The sequence below is a fragment of the Ovis canadensis genome, chromosome 11, assembly GCF_042477335.2.
Source record: "Ovis canadensis isolate MfBH-ARS-UI-01 breed Bighorn chromosome 11, ARS-UI_OviCan_v2, whole genome shotgun sequence".
In the NCBI taxonomy this organism is placed as follows: domain Eukaryota; kingdom Metazoa; phylum Chordata; class Mammalia; order Artiodactyla; family Bovidae; genus Ovis; species Ovis canadensis.
Genome location: NC_091255.1, coordinates 54,644,604 through 54,661,332, shown reverse-complemented (window position 1 = coordinate 54,661,332; position 16,729 = coordinate 54,644,604). Strand labels below are relative to the sequence as shown.

Genomic DNA, 16,729 nt, shown 5'->3' with positions numbered 1-16,729 from the left:
GAAAGATGGTAACAATAACCCTGCATGCAAGACAGCAAAAGAGACACAGATGTATAGAACAGTGTTTTGGACTCTGTGGGAGAGGGAGAGGGTGGGATGATTTGGGAGAATGGCATTGAAACATGTATAATATCATATAAGAAGCTAATCTCCAGTCTAGGTTTGATGCAGGGTGCAGGATGCTTGGGGCTGGTGCACTGGGATGACCCGGAGGGATGGTGTGGGGGGGAGGTGGGAGGGGGGTTCTGGATTGGGAACACATGTACACCCATGGCAGATTCATGTTGTTGAGTGGCAAAACCAATACAATATTGTAAATTTAAAAAAAAAAAAAAAAAGATTGACTGGTTTGATCTCCTTGCTGTCCAAGGGACTTTCAAGAGTCTTCTCTAGCACCACAGTTTGAAGGCATCAATTCTTTGGCATTCTGTCTTCTTTATGGTCCAGCTCTCACAACTGTACGTGACCACTGGAAAGACCAGAGCCTTGACTACATGAACCTTTGTCAGCAAAGTAATGTCTCTGCTTTTCAACACATGGTCTAGGTTTGTCATTGCTCTCCTGTCAAGAAGCAATTATCTTCTGATTTCATGAGTGCAGTCACCATCCACAGTGATTTTGAAGCCCAAGAGGAGAAAATCTGTCACTACTTCCATCTTTCCCCCTTCCATTTGCCATGCCATAATGGGGCTGCATGCCATGATCTTAGTTTGTTTCGTATTTAGTCTTAAGCTGGCTCTTTCACTCTCCTCCTTCACCCTCATCAAGAGGTTCTTTAGTTTCTCTGTTTCTTCGCTTTCTGTCATTAGAGTGGTGTCATCTGCATATCTGAGGTTGTTGATATTTCTCCTGCCTATCTTGATTGAAGCTTGTAACTCACCCAGCCCAGCATTTTTCATGATGTGCTCAGTGTGTAGGTTAAACAAACAGGGTGACAGCAGACAGCCCTGACGTACTCCTCTCTCGATCTTGAAACAATCAGTTATTCCGTGTGTGCGTGTGTTAGTTGCTTAGTCGTGTCCAACTCCTTGCAACCCCATAGACTGTAGCCCACCAGGCCTCTCTATCCATGAGATTCTTCAGGCAAGAACACTGGAGTGGGTTGCCATTTCCTTCTCCAAAAGGAACTATAGAAAGAAGGAAAGTGAAGTCGCTCAATCGTGTCCAACTCTTTGGGACCCCATGGACTGTAGCCTACCAGGCTCCTCCATCCGTGGAATTTTCCAGGAAAGAGTACTGGAGTGGATTGCCAGTGCCTTCTCCAGGGGGTCTTTCCGACCCAGGGATTCAACCCAGGTCTCCTGCATTGCAGGCAGATGCTTTACCGTCTGAGCTACCAGAGCAACTAAAGCCTAGGAAATTACTGAGCCCACATGCTCCAGAGCCTGTATCAGAACTAGACAATCTGTGTACCGCAATGGAAAATCCCATGTGATGCAATGAAGATCCTGCATGCCAAAAGTGAGACTCAAATGCAGCCAAATATATATATATAGATATACATATCTATATATATTAAAGTGCTAGCAAATTTGGTTTCTGGTAAGAGCTCTCTTCCTAACTTCGTAGATGGATGCCTTCTCTCTATGTCCTCATAAGACCTTTCCATGGTGCATGAACATACACAGGGGAGGGTGGTAGAGAAAGAGAGTGAGCTCTTGGGTGTCTCTTCTTAAAAGGACACTAATCCTATTGGATCAGGGCCCGACTTTTATGAACTCATTAACCTTAGATGTCTCCTCTGCAAACACAGCCACACTGGGGGTTAGGGCTTCACCATATGAATTGGGAGTGGGGGAAACACAAATATTCCATACATAACACTGAATCAATAAACAAAAATTAATAATATGAACAGAATGAGTTTATTCAACTTATTCACTAAACAAATAAAAAAATGAATACCCATCTTCTGCAGGCATACAGGGCTTCCAAGGCGACTCAGTGGTAAAGAATCCACCTGCCAGTGCTTAAGATTCGGATTCAATCCTTGAGTTGGGAAGATCCCCTGGAGTAGGAAATGGCAACCCACTCCAGTATTCTTGCTTGGAAAACTCTATGGACAGAGGAGCCTGGGAAGCTCCAGTCCATGGGGTTGAAAAAGAGTTGGACATGACTAGAGACTAAACAACAACAACAACACAGACATACCACATTTTATTACACTTTGCTTTGTTACACTTCACAGATACTGTGTTTCCTACTAATTGAAAGTTCGTGGCAACCCTGCATCAAGAAAATCTATTGGCACCATTTTTCCAACAGCATTTATTCATTTGATGTCACATTTTTGGTAACTCTCACAATAGTTCAAATTTTTCATTATTAATATACTTGTTATGGTGATCTATCTGGGGGCTTCCCAGGTGGCACTAGTGGTAAAGAATCTCCCTGCCAATGTGAGAGATGTGGGTTCCATCCCTGGGTGGGGAGGATCCCCTGCAGGAAGGCATGGCAACCCACTCCAGTATTCTTGCCTGGAGAATTCCATGGACAGAGGAGCCTGGCGGGCTATAGTCCATAGGGTTGCAAAAAGTCAGACATGACTGAAGCAACTTAGTACACACAGACATGGTGATCTGTGACCTGTGATTTTTGCTATTACTATTACTTGCTGAAGTATTTTTAAACTAAGGTATGTACAGTTTTAAACATAATACTATTGCAGATTTAATAGTCTGCAGTACACTATAACTTTTATATGTACTGCTGCTGCTGCTGCTAAGCCGCTTCAGTAGTGTCCGACTCTGTGCGACCCCATAGACGGCAGCCCACCAGTCTCCGCCGTCCCTGGGATTCTCCAGGCAAGAACACTGGGGTGGGTTGCCATTTCCTTCTCCAAAGCATGAAAGTGAAAAGTGAAAGAGAAGTTGCTCAGTCGTGTCCGACTCTTAGAGACCCCATGGACTGCAGCCTACCAGTCTCCTCCGTCCATGGGATTTTCCAGGCAAGAGTATTGGAGTGGGGTGCCATTGCCTTCTCCATTATATGTACTGGGAGTCCTAAAAATTCATGTGACTTGCTTTGCTTTGATATTTGCTTTATTTGATGGTCTGGATTAGAACTCACAATATCTCCAAGGTTTGCCTGTAGAAGGCAATGGCACCCCACTCCAGTACTCTTGCCTGGAAAATCCCATGGACAGAGGAGCCTGGTGGGCTGCAGTCCATGGGGTTGTAAAGATTTGGACACGACTGAGCGACTTCACTTTCACTTTTCGCTTTCATGCATTGGAGAAGGAAATGGCAACCCACTCCAGTGTTCTTGCCTGGAGAATCCCAGGGACGGTGGAGCCTGGTGGACTGCCGTCTATGGGGTCGCACGGGGTCGGACACGACTGAAGCGACTTAGCAGCAGCAGATACTATACTAAGTGTGGAGAATACATCCTGGAACAGGCAAACAGGGCTTCTTTCCTCATGAAGCTTATGGGTTAGATAGGAAGAGGACAGTTAAACAAGTTATCACAGTAAAGGGTGATAAGAGTAATGACAAGTATGTTAGCACTCAAGGAAAAGCAGGGATAGCCAAACTATCCCTGTATTCCAATAGGTCAGAATAAAACCAAAGAAGTGAAATATGGACGATGGGTAGAGACAGCCAAGTGAAGAGTTGAACTAGAGTATCTGGACAGGGATAGCGATACATACAATGTCTCTGGGACAAGAAAGTGGGTTAAGAAGTTCCATGTAGCTAGTACGGTGGGGGTGGGCGGGGGGAGGGCAAGGACTTTTCCCTCTGTCCTCATAAATTCAGTCTCTGGGGCCATGCAAATTAAACTGACAAAAGATAGATTACCAGAATTTTAAAAACAAGATTTTATTTACACATGCAATGTGCATACACACAGGAGAATTCAGTGATAAATAACTTAAAGAGGTGGTTAGAACCTGGGCCTTACCTATCATCTTAGCATAGATGATTCTCCACATTTGTGAAGAAGTAACAAGACAAAGAGTCGGACACAACTGAGCAACTTCACTTTCACTTTTCACTTTCATGCGTTGGAGAAGGAAATGGCAACCCACCCCAGTGTTCTTGCCTGGAGAATCCCAGGGACGGCGGAGCCTGGTGGGCTGCCATCTATGGGATCACACAGAGTCGGAGACAACTGAAGCGACTTAGCAGCAGCAGCAGCAACAAGACAAAGAAATAGTGTTTGGGCTTCTAGGGGTGGTATATTATGGAAAGGTAATATATGGGGAAACTAAAGGAAGATAAAGGTTACTTTAATAAGGTTTTTTGGTGCTGAACCAACTCAGTGCCAGCTCTCTTTCCAGTGATAATGGTTGCTTTCCTCTTTCTTTTACAGGAGAGGGGAGAGGAAACACCTTCACAGAGGAGAATTTATGTCTGCTTTTAGGCAGATGGGGGTGGGTGGGCAAAAATATCTATATTTGTTGCCTTGCTTTCAGTTCAGAATAATCTTCATGCCAAAGTGTCATTTTCTGATCTCCTTCACTGGAATATATAGTATAAGAGGGAAACAAGTGAGATAAGGCTGAATAAGGAAGCAGAGACTAGACCTTGGATAGCTCTGTTAAGACTAGTTAAAGGTTTTGGACTATATCCTGAGAACAATGGGAAATCCTGAATTGGGGCATGTGAAGAGTTAATCAGGGGACTTCCCTGGTGTTCCAGTGGCTAAGACTTCTTGCTCCCAGTGTTAGGGATGCAGGTTCGTTCCCCTGGTCATGGAACTAGATCCTACACGCTGCAGCTAAGAGTTCACATGCCTCTGGAAACATATACTAACATATGTAAAACAGACAATCAGTAGGAACTTGCTGTATGACTTAGGGAACTCACACCAGGGCTCTGTGACAACCTAGAGGTATGGGATGGGGTGGGAGGTGGGAGGGAAGCTCATGAGGGAGGGAACATATGTATACGTATGGCTGATCCATGTTGATATACGGCAGAAACCAACACAATATTGTAATTATCCTTCAATTAAAAATAAATAAAAAGAAAAAAAAGAGTTCACATGCCTCAACTAAAGATCCCCCATGCCCCAACAAAGATCAAAGACCCCACGTGCCTCAACTAAGACCCGGTACAGACAAATAAATATTTAAAAAAAAAAAAAAGTTAATCAACAGAAACTTCAATTAAAATAGAGTTGGGAGACCAGAAGAGGGAGCTCTCACACCCCCAGACAATAAGAGAGTCCAATAGGAAGAAGAAAGACTTTCTCTTCTTTTCTGGCAAGAGCTCCGTCAATGACAGACTGACACAACTCAGCCAAAGAAGAGTCATTGACTTTTTATTTATTATAGCCCTCCCAACTTCCTTTTCCCTGCCATAAAAGAGTTCTCTTTCTCCACTTTTTTGCTGGTGACATGTGGCTCACCATGGTTGCAGACCCTGCACTTCTTCACTGTCCCAAATAAACCCATTTTTATGCTGAAGCAATAACTGGCAGTCTATTTGCTTTAGGTCAACAGTGGAGAGGCTTAGGGAGGAGAGTCCTGACATGATTAGGCTTGTTTTTGGAGGTAGGTGAGACTTGAGGCAGAAGAGACATGAAGGTACACTTAGGAGGTAAAATCAGTAGGGCTTTGAGACCAGACATTAGGGTTATTAAAGAAAAAGAGTGGTTTCAGGTTTGGGCAGTGGAGAAACTGGGACAGATAATAATTCAAATAGAAGAGTGAGGAGTTCCATTCTGAACAAAGTACCTGTGAGACAGCCAGAGATATCCAGCTGACAGCTAGGCATTTAGGCCTGGAGTTCTAAGAAGAGATACAGACTGTGGAACAATTTTCAATAAAAAAAAAACTGAAACCATGAGAATAAGTTCACCTTGGAAGAACATATAGAGTGAGAAGGCCTAGAACTGAACGCGTGAAGCATTCTGATATTAGAAGTTCTGAGGAAACTGATACGAAACAGAACAGTAGAAAGAAAACCAGGAAATGGTGTGATCAGAGATGCCAGAGTAAAGGAATGATTTTTTTTAATGCAATACTTTGTTTCTACCTGTCTTAATGATTAATGGGCCAGGTGTAGAAATTGCATTGAATACAGTGCTTTCCGTAAATTTGGCTTAGCTGAAGAGAACTTAATCAGAGTAAAAGATTCAGCATCTGATTCTCTTTTCTGTCTTAGCCATTATAGTGAGAGCCCAAATTCACAGAAATATGTGACTGCAAATGGCAACATTAAAGAAAATTATTTCCAGTTATGTTAAGGTCATCGTTGAAGGAAGTTGTCCAAATACTACTAGAAATATGACATATTGTATCATTTTTAGGCCATTACTATCAGAGAAGGCAATGGCACCCCACTCCAATACTCTTGCCCGGCAAATCCCATGGATGGAGGAGCCTGGTGGGCTACCGTCCACGGGGTCACGAAGAGTCGGACACAACTGAGCGACTTCACTTTCACTTTCAACATGGTATGTATTGTTTTTTAAAAAATATTTATTTATCATGTATTTATTTGGTTGTGCTGGGTCTTAGATGCAGCATGTGGGATCTAATACCCTGCTCAGGGATTGAGCCAGGGACCCTTGCACTGAGAGCTCGGAGTCTGAGCCCCTGGACCACCAGGGAAGTCTGAAGGGGTTGATTTGATGACTAGGGGGAGCGAAGATACGTGGGGTGGGGAGAGAGGGACGGAGCCTCACAGTAGGTAATATAAACAGGAAAAGAGGCAGTGTACAACAGGGACAAAAGAAGGGTACAGATAAGGAGGACTCAAGGAATTGAGAAGAGTGAGCTTTCTCTGGGTTATCTCAGTGGGCCTGTACCTTGTCGATGGTACCATGTCTAGTCTCTTGAATAGTTCCCTAAACCCTGACCTCCAATCCGATTGAACGGAAACAGAACATGAGGCAGGCTAAGAAAAAGGAAAAATTATCATGTTTGGAATAATGCTTACTGTAATCTAAGTCCACTTGCCAGCTAAATATATGTGGATTGGGGTGACGGCAGGATGCCCAAGTAGTTGCTGGATGGTGAGTTTAAGTAGGTCAATCAGGAATAGAAAAGGAAGTAAAAATGGTCTAAAAGAGTCCATCGAAGCACATCGAAGCAAACAAATGTGGTCTTGCTGTGAATGAGCACAAAACCATGTGTTAGCCCATGACCAATGGTCAGAAAAGAGATGCTCTTTTTCTGAAAAAAGAAAAAAAGGGTATGGGGGTGCGAAGTGGGACTTTAGGCAAATTCTAAGCTTGTGAGCCAGCGTGACAAACATCACAGAATCTCTAAATGCTGAGTCTAGACACACATTTTCATACACACAAAAATCTGCTTTATATATCCTGTGTTGTAAGTTTCTACATTGAAATTTACAAGAATCAAATGCTCAGGTACATGACTTGGAAGCCTGTTGTGTGAAAAAGTGCTGTGTGTCTGTAAAATGACCAAAAGCTTAGCAGGATCAGAGTTATGTAAGTAAAACTTTTAGCCCACTTTAATAGAAGTCATCCAGATAATAAAAGCATGAGTTCTATTGTATTCTGAATTCATTGGAATAAATCTGGAGTGCTGTGGTCAGTTAAAGCGGCACATTTTAAGAGTAATACTGTGTCACATTTTAGGAGTAATTACCCCCCTACACACACTTTCTTTCCATGCCCCTACCAGATTCTCTCATTTGGCATCTCAAACCTCGTAGACTGTTTTCAAAGATGATCAATCCTTCCCGTGGCACATGCCTTTTGCATTGTCGCTTTGCCACTCTTCCCATCTACAGGTGGACTCTTATTTCTCCTCCAGTTGAATCCAGTCGGCCTCTGTGTCTTAATTTGACCAACTAGAAGTGATGGAGCTTGACTTACAGACCTGGGCCTTAAGGGGCCTTACAGCTTCTGGTTTTGCCTTCTTGGTTGCCAGGTGCCAAGTCAAGAAGTTACGGTCAGACGACTGACTGATGTGAAGTCATGTGGAAGAGAAATAAGGGGCTCAGCCAACAACCAGCACCAAGGGCCCAAACATGTGAGTGAAGCCATCTTGGATCTTACAGTCCTAATCAAGCCAATGACGGTAATAATCTGTACCCGTGCTATCCAGTATGGGAATCACTAGCTACATGTCTCTACTGAGTCCCTGGAATGGGGATAGGGCATCTGAAGAGCTTCATTTTAAATTTTACTTGACTTTAACTAAACTTTAGGTAGTGACTACCATACTGGACACTATTCCCACCCTAATTCACCCAGCCCAACCCTGCCAGGCACAGGGCTGCATAAGATCACCTTACCCTTTCTGGGGCTACAAGCACACAAGCAGTGACTAGAGATGGCCGCCAGTAAAGGCTATAGCTCTGTCAACAAAATAAAACACCCACGCCACCGTTCCCCCCCACAGCAACACCCAAAGGAAGGGAGTGACCCATTCTAAACTGATTTCATCTACATAAAATGTTAGAACCAGAAAGAGAAATATCCACACAAATGGAATACACTATTGAGAAAAACAGTCTTCGCAATATTTTTAAAATTGAAGTCCCACATCTAGCCTAGAAATGCCCTGATTAGGAAGTTAACCTTCAAAAAGTGTTTTCTTCAACCTTATGGATATGGAAGGGAAAAGGGAGGGAAAGAAAGGTAAACTAAGAACATGAGGTTAATAGATACAAACTACTATACATGAAATAGATAAGCAACTAGGATTTACCATATAGCACAGGAACTATAAAAAATATCTTGCATAATCTATAGGGGAAAAATAATCTGAAAAAATACATATCTGAATCACTTTGCTATACACCTGAAAATAGCACAATCTTGTAAATCAACTATACTTCAATTTTAAAAATATTGCAAAGACTGTTTTTCTCATCTACCAAAAACTAAAATTTTAATAGTTCCCTGTTCACACACTTTAGGGGGAGAAGTAATAGGAAGGAAATTTGAGAGCCTCCTATGTGTGTTGGAGAAGGAAATGGCAACCCACTCCAGTACTCTTGCTTGGAAAAGCCAATGGACACAGGAGCCTGGTAGGCTACTGTCCATGGGGTCGCAAAGAGCTGGACACGACTGAGCGACTTCACTCACTCACTCACTATGTGTGTTAGACAGTCACATACATTAATGCATTCTGTCCACTTAATGGTTGTTTTTAAACTAAAGAAATACAAGTTCAGTGAGGTTGTGCTTGCCTAAGGACCTAAAGCTAATAGTGTCAGAAATAAAATTGAAATCCAACCTCCTGATTTCCCAATACGTCACCATGCCTCTCCTATCAAGAATAAACATTTCTGCCCTGTTTCTGAGATTTTCCATGATCTGGCCACCTAAAAATCACTTCACTTTCACTTTTCACTTTCATGCATTGGAGAAGGAATGGCAACCCACTCCAGTGTTCTTGCCTGGAGAATTCCAGGGACAGCAGAGCCTGGTAGGCTGCCGTCTATGGGGTCACACAGAGTCGGAGGCGACTGAAGCGACTTAGCAGCAGCTTTTCTCATCTTCATTTAAGTCCCTCAGTAGTGTTCGGCTCTTTGTGACCCCATGGACTGCAGCACGCCAGGTTTCCCTGTTCATCTCCCGGAGCTTGCTCAAACTCATGTCCATTGAGTCGGTGATGCTATCCAGACATCTCTTCCTCTGTCGTCCCCTTCTCCTCCCACCTTCAATCTTTTCCAGCATCAGGGTCTTTTCAAATGAGTCAGTTCTTCAAATCAGGTGGCCAAAATATTGGAGTTTCAGCTTTAGCATCAGTTGTTCCAATGAATATTCAGGACTGATTTCCTTTAGGTTGGACTGGTTAGATCTCCTTGCAGTCCAAGGGACTCTCAGTAGTCTTCTCCAACAGCACTGTTCAAAAGCATCAATTCTTCCAGGCTCAACTCTCTTTGTGGTCCAACTCTCACATCCATACATGACCACTGGAAAAACCATAGCTTTGATAAAATGGACCTTTGTTGGCAAAGTAATGTCTCTGCTTTTCAATACGCTATCTAGGTTGGTTATAGCTTTTCTTCCAAGGAGCAAGCATCTTTTAATTTCATGGCTGCAATCACCATCTGCAGTGATTTGGAGCCCCCCCAAAATAAAGTCTCTTTCTCAGAGACTTTCTCATCTTAACGCTAATTTCCCTTTCCTCTCTTCTGGATTTTTACATCACTTATAATGGGCATCACATAATATAACATTCTTTGTTACTTTTCCGTTAAACAGACCGTAATCTGAGGAGAGGGGTCAAATTGAATCTTTAAATAGTGGCTGCTGCTGCTGCTGCTGCTAAGTCGCTTCAGTCGTGTCCGACTCTGTGCGACCCCATAGACGGCAGTCCATTAGGCTCCCCCGTCCCTGGGATTCTCCAGGCAAGAACACTGGAGTGGGTTGCCATTTCCTTCTCCAATAATAAAAGTGAAAAGTGAAAGGGAAGTCTTTCCAATTTCCTATTTCCCTTTGAGCCATGAATAAGAGTTCAGGAATGGATAAATGACCTAAACTTAACCGACAGACATCTCTTAATTAATTAAAATCAGCCCCAAACTCTTGAGTTTAACCCTCTGCTTAATCCACCGCGCACCAACTAATCCAGCAAGCTTGAACGGCGAATCAAGACTGAAGCCTGGCCACGTAACGCTGCCGGCCGACTCCAGCACGCCACGCCCAGCCTATTGGTTACCGATTGGGCGTGCCCCTGCCCAAGGGCCGACGGGGCGTGGCGTGCGTGAGTGAAGGCGTGATCGAGAAGAGGAACATACGCTTTGGATCACGCTCGGTCGTCTCCGGTACTCCTCGACAACTTCCGGCAACGGTGTTCTCCTCCGCCGATTCACCTCGGGTATTTCCGGTCTCCTTCGGGCCTTTCCGTCTGGCTCCCGCGCGCGTCTCTCCACTTCGGGTTTTTCCGTGTCCCGCTCGGAGGTACTCGGCTCTCGCTCGGCCTCCCCCATCCCCCGGTAACGGTCGCTGTTGAGTTTAAATGAGCCGGGGCTGGCCGGGCCGGAGTCGCTACGGGGGGGGCCTGAGGCACTGCAGAAAGTGGGCCTGAACCTCCAGGATGACGGTGCTGCAGGAACCCGTCCAGGTAATGGTAACCCTCTTCCCTGAGGCTTGGCTCGCAGCCTCGGTCGGGAAGCGGCGTATGGCCACTTCGCGGCCTGGTGCGGCCTAGGCCCTGCTGCTTCTCCCGCTTCACCTGACGCCGGCTCCTGCCAGTCTTCTCGTCAGTTCCGAGGCCTTGCCCGCAGCCTCAGCAGCGTTCCCTCTGGCCCTGCGTTACTTCTTCCCCGGGTGTGAGTGGAGTTCGGCGATAATCCCTCCTTTTCCCTCCGGGCCAATGTCGGGCGAGCCCCTCCTGTCAGCCCAGGGGCTGGGCCCGGGCCCGGGTGAGCGATGAGGGGCCGAAAACTCGCCCCAGGTGCTCTCTTGCCCAAGGATGGTTGGGACGCACATTTGATCAGCGCCTGTACGATCTTCATAATGGTGGGGCAAGTTTGCGGGGCGAGTGTTGGTTTTGTTTTTGTTTTCTAGGAGAAAGTGGAGGGAGGGTAGGATCGGTGTTTTTAATACTGATTTCTGTTTTGCTGACAAACTGTCTAGCCCACGTTGCCTTTCCTCGTTCACTCAGTTTCCCTCCGGACAATGATCTGCGAAGAGAACCCCAAGGCCCAGTGCAGAGGCGCAAGCACCTATACAAGGGGAGGGGTTGGAAACAGCAAATCGGTTTTTTCCATGACCTGTGATGGGATCAGGAGTGTTTTACTGTGCATGTTTATAAGGCGTTCAGGAAATGAAAGACAAATCATGATTTTTCCATCCATACTACACCAAGGTTTGCTTTGACGCACAGTGCTCTGTTGGCATGTAAGAAAACCCTATTGGATTTTAAGGGTGTGATGCGGTGCCAAGTCATTTCCCCCTCCTGCCATCTGAAGAAACTAAATCTTTTGTCCCTTGGTGATGGACCAGGTCTGGGAGACTTTTTACCCTATCATATGATCTTTGACTTGATTAGAAGAGTTGACCTCTATCAGCTGATGTCATTGAGTCATGCACTTTATTTTGAAAGCAAACCGATTTTAGAAATTGCTTCATGTTACTCTTAAAGACCTGTGATATCAAATAGTAAAATATTTTACTACATCACTCCTTCCATATTTCTTTAATTTTTTTCATCACAGGATGAAATACCAGTTACTCCTAGTTGGCTCTTTCTTTAGCTGTTTACATGTAGCAGCTATTAATTTTTTAATTAGTGTAATGTGGGATTCTGTCTTCTGTACAGAATTGTACCAACAGTTCTGTTTGTACATTATACTGGTGCTTTCAAAGCTGTTTCTTTCCATCCAAATTTACTAGTAAAGAGTCCCTTTTTAATTTTTTTTTTTTGAGACCTAAGGTGAAATTGTAAGTTGCTATCTATACCTTCTAAAATGGATAAGCAGATTACTCAAGTTGTTTAATTTCTGTTTCATGTTTTTGTTATTTTGTCTTAACAATTAATGATACCTTTGCCTTATAGATATGGCTTCTAAGATGATAAACTAGTTTTATGGATAGCCTATGCATCTGTGGCAAGTCACTTCAGTCGTGTCTGACTCTCTGCGACCCTGTAGACTGTAGCCTGCCAGGCTTCTCTGTCCATGGGATTCTCCAGGCAAGAATACTGGAGTGGGTTGCCATGCCCTCCTCCAGGGGATCTTCCCCATCCAGGAATCAACCCTGTGTCTCTTACATCTCTGGCATTGACAGGCGGGTTCTTTATAACCAGAGCCACCTAATTTGCATAAAAGCATGGAGATAAATATGTAGCCAATTCCTTGATAAAGATATTCCTTCTGTGATAAACACATCAAGTTTCCTGTTTTTCATTAAAGTACTCTTAGCAGTAATGCATTTAGATATTTTTAGGGCTCAAGAGTCAAATTTGTCTACTCCCCACACACAAGCCACTGACAGTGGTTATAAGTTTTAGGATATAATTAGGTGAGAATTTTGGTTGTAATTTTTAGTATAAGAAGCCATTCAAGAAGGGATCTAGAGCAATAGGAGAACAATCAACACTGGCTTTTTAAACTATAATAAGTGATTGCTTGTATTTGTAAAGGAATGAGAGTAAGTTGGAAAGGTGTGTCCTTTTGAGGGTTGTCTCAGGGTTTGAAGTGTTGTTGCTGCTGCTGCTGCTGTTAAGTTGCTTCAGTCGTGTCCGACTCTGTGCGACCCCATAGACGGCAGCCCGCCAGGCTCCGCCGTCCCTGAGATTGTCCAGGCAACACTGGAGTGGGTTGCCATTTCCTTCTCCAAAGCATGAAAGTGAAAAGTGAAAATCAAGTCGCTCAATTGTGTCCGACTCTTAGTGACCCCGTGGACTGCAGCCCACCAGGCTCTTCCATCCATAGGATTTTCCAGGCAAGAGTACTGGAGTGGGGTGCCATTGTTATTAGGCATAGAAAAAAGTTGAGAGAAAAGATGAGCAACTGAGTTTTTCTTTTTTTTTAAAGCTTAAACATGGAATACTCAGTTTGATATACCATGTAAGCCTAAATATAAGCACTTCTTCCAAATTATCTCTTATAAAAAAGTATTACTTTGAGTCTTCAAAAATCTCTCCTATTATGAGGCAGAAATTCTGTCATTTATTTAATTTTTAAAATAACTATTTGGGAAGGAATAATTGCTAGCCTAAGTGACTTGAATCAGTGCTAATTTGAATGTGTATAAAATCCACCTGATGAAATTGATTTTTAATTTTATATAGATTTATCAATTATTCCTGGGGGGTAAGACATCACGGAAGTGTTGAATGAAGTTGTTAAAAAAAAAAAAAGCCTTGGAAAAATCATCTTAATAAGCAGTATAGTAACTGTTTGCTTTTACACATAATATTGTTTTAGAGATCATTGAATAGTGAAGCGGAGAAGGCAGTGGCACCCCACTCCAGTACTCTTGCCTGGAAAATCCCATGGACGGAGGAGCCTGGTAGGCTGCAGTCCATGGGGTCGCTAAGAGTCGGACACGACTGAAGTGACTTAGCTTAGCTTAGATAGTGAAGGCGGAGAAGGCAATGGCAACCCACTCCAGTACTCTTGCCTGGAAATCCCACAGACAGAGAAGCCTAGTAGGCTTCAGTCCATGGAGTCTCCAAGAGTCAGACACGACTGAGCGACTTCACTTTCCCTTTTCACTTTCATCCACTGGAGAAGGAAATGGCAACCCACTCTAGTGTTCTTGCCTGGAGAATCTCAGGGATGGTGGAGTTTGGTGGGCTGCCATCTATGGGGTCGCACAGAGTCAGACACGACTGAAGCGACTTAGCAGCAGCAGCAACAGATAGTGAAGGAATACTCTTGGCTTAGGATAAGAAGTACAGGGACAGCATCTATCACAGATTCAAAGGGTACCATTTTCAAATAACTTAGAATTGAAGATGGTATATTCAGGAAAATTGTGTTAGATGATTACCCCTCTATATATACATTATAGATGATTACCCCCTATATATACACACACACATATATATATATAGCTAAATTGATAAATCAATACCATTTGACTATTTGGTCTTCATTCAAAAAATGTACTCAGGTTAGCTGAAATACATTTGTTTATGAAATTTTCTTTTAGAAAACAGATTCTCATATTTAGGTACAATACAGTATTTTGAAGACAGTGCTGCATAGTACCTGAACTGAGAGGATGTACTTTGGAGTGGGGAGGTAGAGAAGGAAATCATTACAGATATGTGATAATTCCTTTATGGACTCATGCCCTGATACAGCCTTTGTGCTTATATATAAAGCATGAGACAAATAATCACAAATTAATAAATTGTGAGAAGAACGGTACTCTAAGTAGGGTGTTAGGAGAGAGACCTAATAAGAGGGTCCTGACTTCAGTCAGGTTTGCAGTTAGACCATCAAAGTTCAGAAGCAGCCTCAACGAAATAATCAAATTGGAAAGAATGTTATGCACCTGCTATGTGTTAAGCGCAGATAAAAGACATTCTAAAACATTCTCTAAAAAGGATGTTAGGAAAGTTCCTTTTGAGCAAATAACATTGTAGCTGAGTTCAAAGTTTGAGACACAAACAATTTGAAGAGAATTACAAGCAGAGAAAACAGCATGTGCAAAGTCCCTGAGACATAGTACAACTTGGCATTGGAAGACCTGAAAGAAGGCCAGTGTGGCTGGAGTTGCATACTAATGTAAGGCCATAGTAAGGAGTTCATTTTTCATTCTAAGTGTCATGGGGAATCACTGATGACTTTTCAGCTGGGGGTTGACATAATCTGATATAGATGTTAAGATCCCTGGCTACTGTATGTGAAAGGTCAGGGAAGAAGGCAAGAATAAATACAGTCTTAAGATGACGGTGCGGTTCAGTCGCTTTCGGTCCAACTCTTTGCAACCCCATGAACTGCAGCACGCCAGGCCTCCCTGTCCAACACCAACTCCCGGAGACCACCCAAACTCATGTCTATTGAGTAGGTAATGCCATCCAACCATCTCATCCTCTGTCGTCCCCTTCTCCTGCCCTCAATCTTTCCCAGCATCAGGGTCTTTTCAAATGAGTCAGTTCTTCCCATCAGGTGGCCAAAGTATTGGAGTTTCAACTTCAACATTAGACCCTCCAATGAAAACCCAGAACTGATCTCCTTTAGGATGGACTGGTTGGATCCCCTTGCAGTTCAAGGGACTCTCAAGAGTCTTCTCCAACACCACAGTTCAGAAGCATCAATTCTTCAGCACTCTGCTTTCTTTATAGTCTAACTCTCACATCCATCCATGACCACTGGAAAAACCATAGCCTTGACTAGACAGACCTTTGTTGGCAAAGTAATGTCTCTGCTTTTTAATATGCTGTCTAGGTTGGTCATAACTTTCCTTCTAAGGAGTAAGCGTCTTGTAATTTCATGGCTGCAATCACCATCTGCAGTGATTTTGGAGCCCAGAAAAATAAAGTCAGTCACTCTTTCCACTGTTTCCCCATCTATTTGCCATGAAGTGATGGGACCAGATGCCATGAGCTTAGTTTTTTGAATGTTGAGTTTTAAGCCAACTTTTTCACTCTCCTCTTTCACTTTCATCAAGAGGCTCTTTAGTTCTTTGCTTTCTGCCATAAGGGTGGTGTCATCTGCACATCTGAGGTTATTGATATTTCTCCTGGCAATCTTGATTCCAGCTTGTGCTTCCTCCACCCCCAGAGTTTCTCATGATATACTCTGCATATAAGTTAAATAAGCAGGGTGACAGTATACAGCCTTGATGTACTCCTTTTCCTATTTGGAACCAGTCTGTTGTTCCATGTCCAGTTCTAACTGTTGCTTCCTGGCCTGCATACAGATTTCTCAAGAGGCAGGTCAGGTGGTCTGGTATTCCCATCTCTTTCAGAATTTTCCACAGTTTGTTGTGATCCACAGTCAAAGGCTTTGGCATAGTCAATAAAGCAGAAATAGATGTTTTTCTGGAACTCTCTTGCTTTTTCGATGACTCAGCAGATGTTGGCAATTTGATCTCTGGTTCCTCTGCCTTTTCTAAAACCAGCTTGAACATCTGGAAGTTCACAGTTCATGTATTGCTGAAGCCTGGCTTGGAGAATTTTGAGCATTACTTTACTAGTATGTGAGATGAGTGCAATTGTGCAGTAGTTTGAGCATTCTTTGGCATTTCCTTTCTTTGGAATTGGTAACCTATACTAAAGTGGTAGCAGTGGAATAGGAAAGAGGTAGATTAAGTTCAAGAGATATTTTGGAGGTAGAATCAATGCATCATGGAAATTGATCATTTGGAAGGGAATCAAGAACAGCTACCTAGATTT

At 43.4% G+C, this 16,729-nt stretch overlaps 2 protein-coding genes across 8 annotated transcripts in view; one reads left to right on the top strand and one right to left on the bottom strand.

Moving 5' to 3' along the window:
• The window catches only part of MYL4 (myosin light chain 4), a 40,452-nt gene extending 29,149 nt beyond the window's left edge, over positions 1 to 11,303 (bottom strand). The window contains exon 1 of the mRNA XM_069541682.1: positions 10,671 to 11,303. The gene's annotated coding sequence lies outside the window, so the exon portion shown is untranslated. The remainder of the gene's footprint in view (positions 1 to 10,670) is intronic.
• Positions 10,639 to 16,729, top strand: part of CDC27 (cell division cycle 27) — a 55,250-nt gene continuing 49,159 nt past the window's right edge. For 4 of the 7 annotated variants that reach the window (XR_011246809.1, XR_011246808.1, XM_069541652.1 and 1 more), the window contains exon 1: positions 10,643 to 10,996. Coding sequence is in view for 4 of the 7 variants with exons in the window: in XM_069541652.1 (XP_069397753.1) it covers positions 10,970 to 10,996 (27 nt within the window). In the remaining 3 variants the exon portion in view is untranslated. Of the gene's footprint in view, positions 10,997 to 16,729 lie in introns of all 7 variants that reach the window. The other 3 variants (XM_069541654.1, XM_069541653.1, XM_069541656.1) reach the window with 2 other exon arrangements.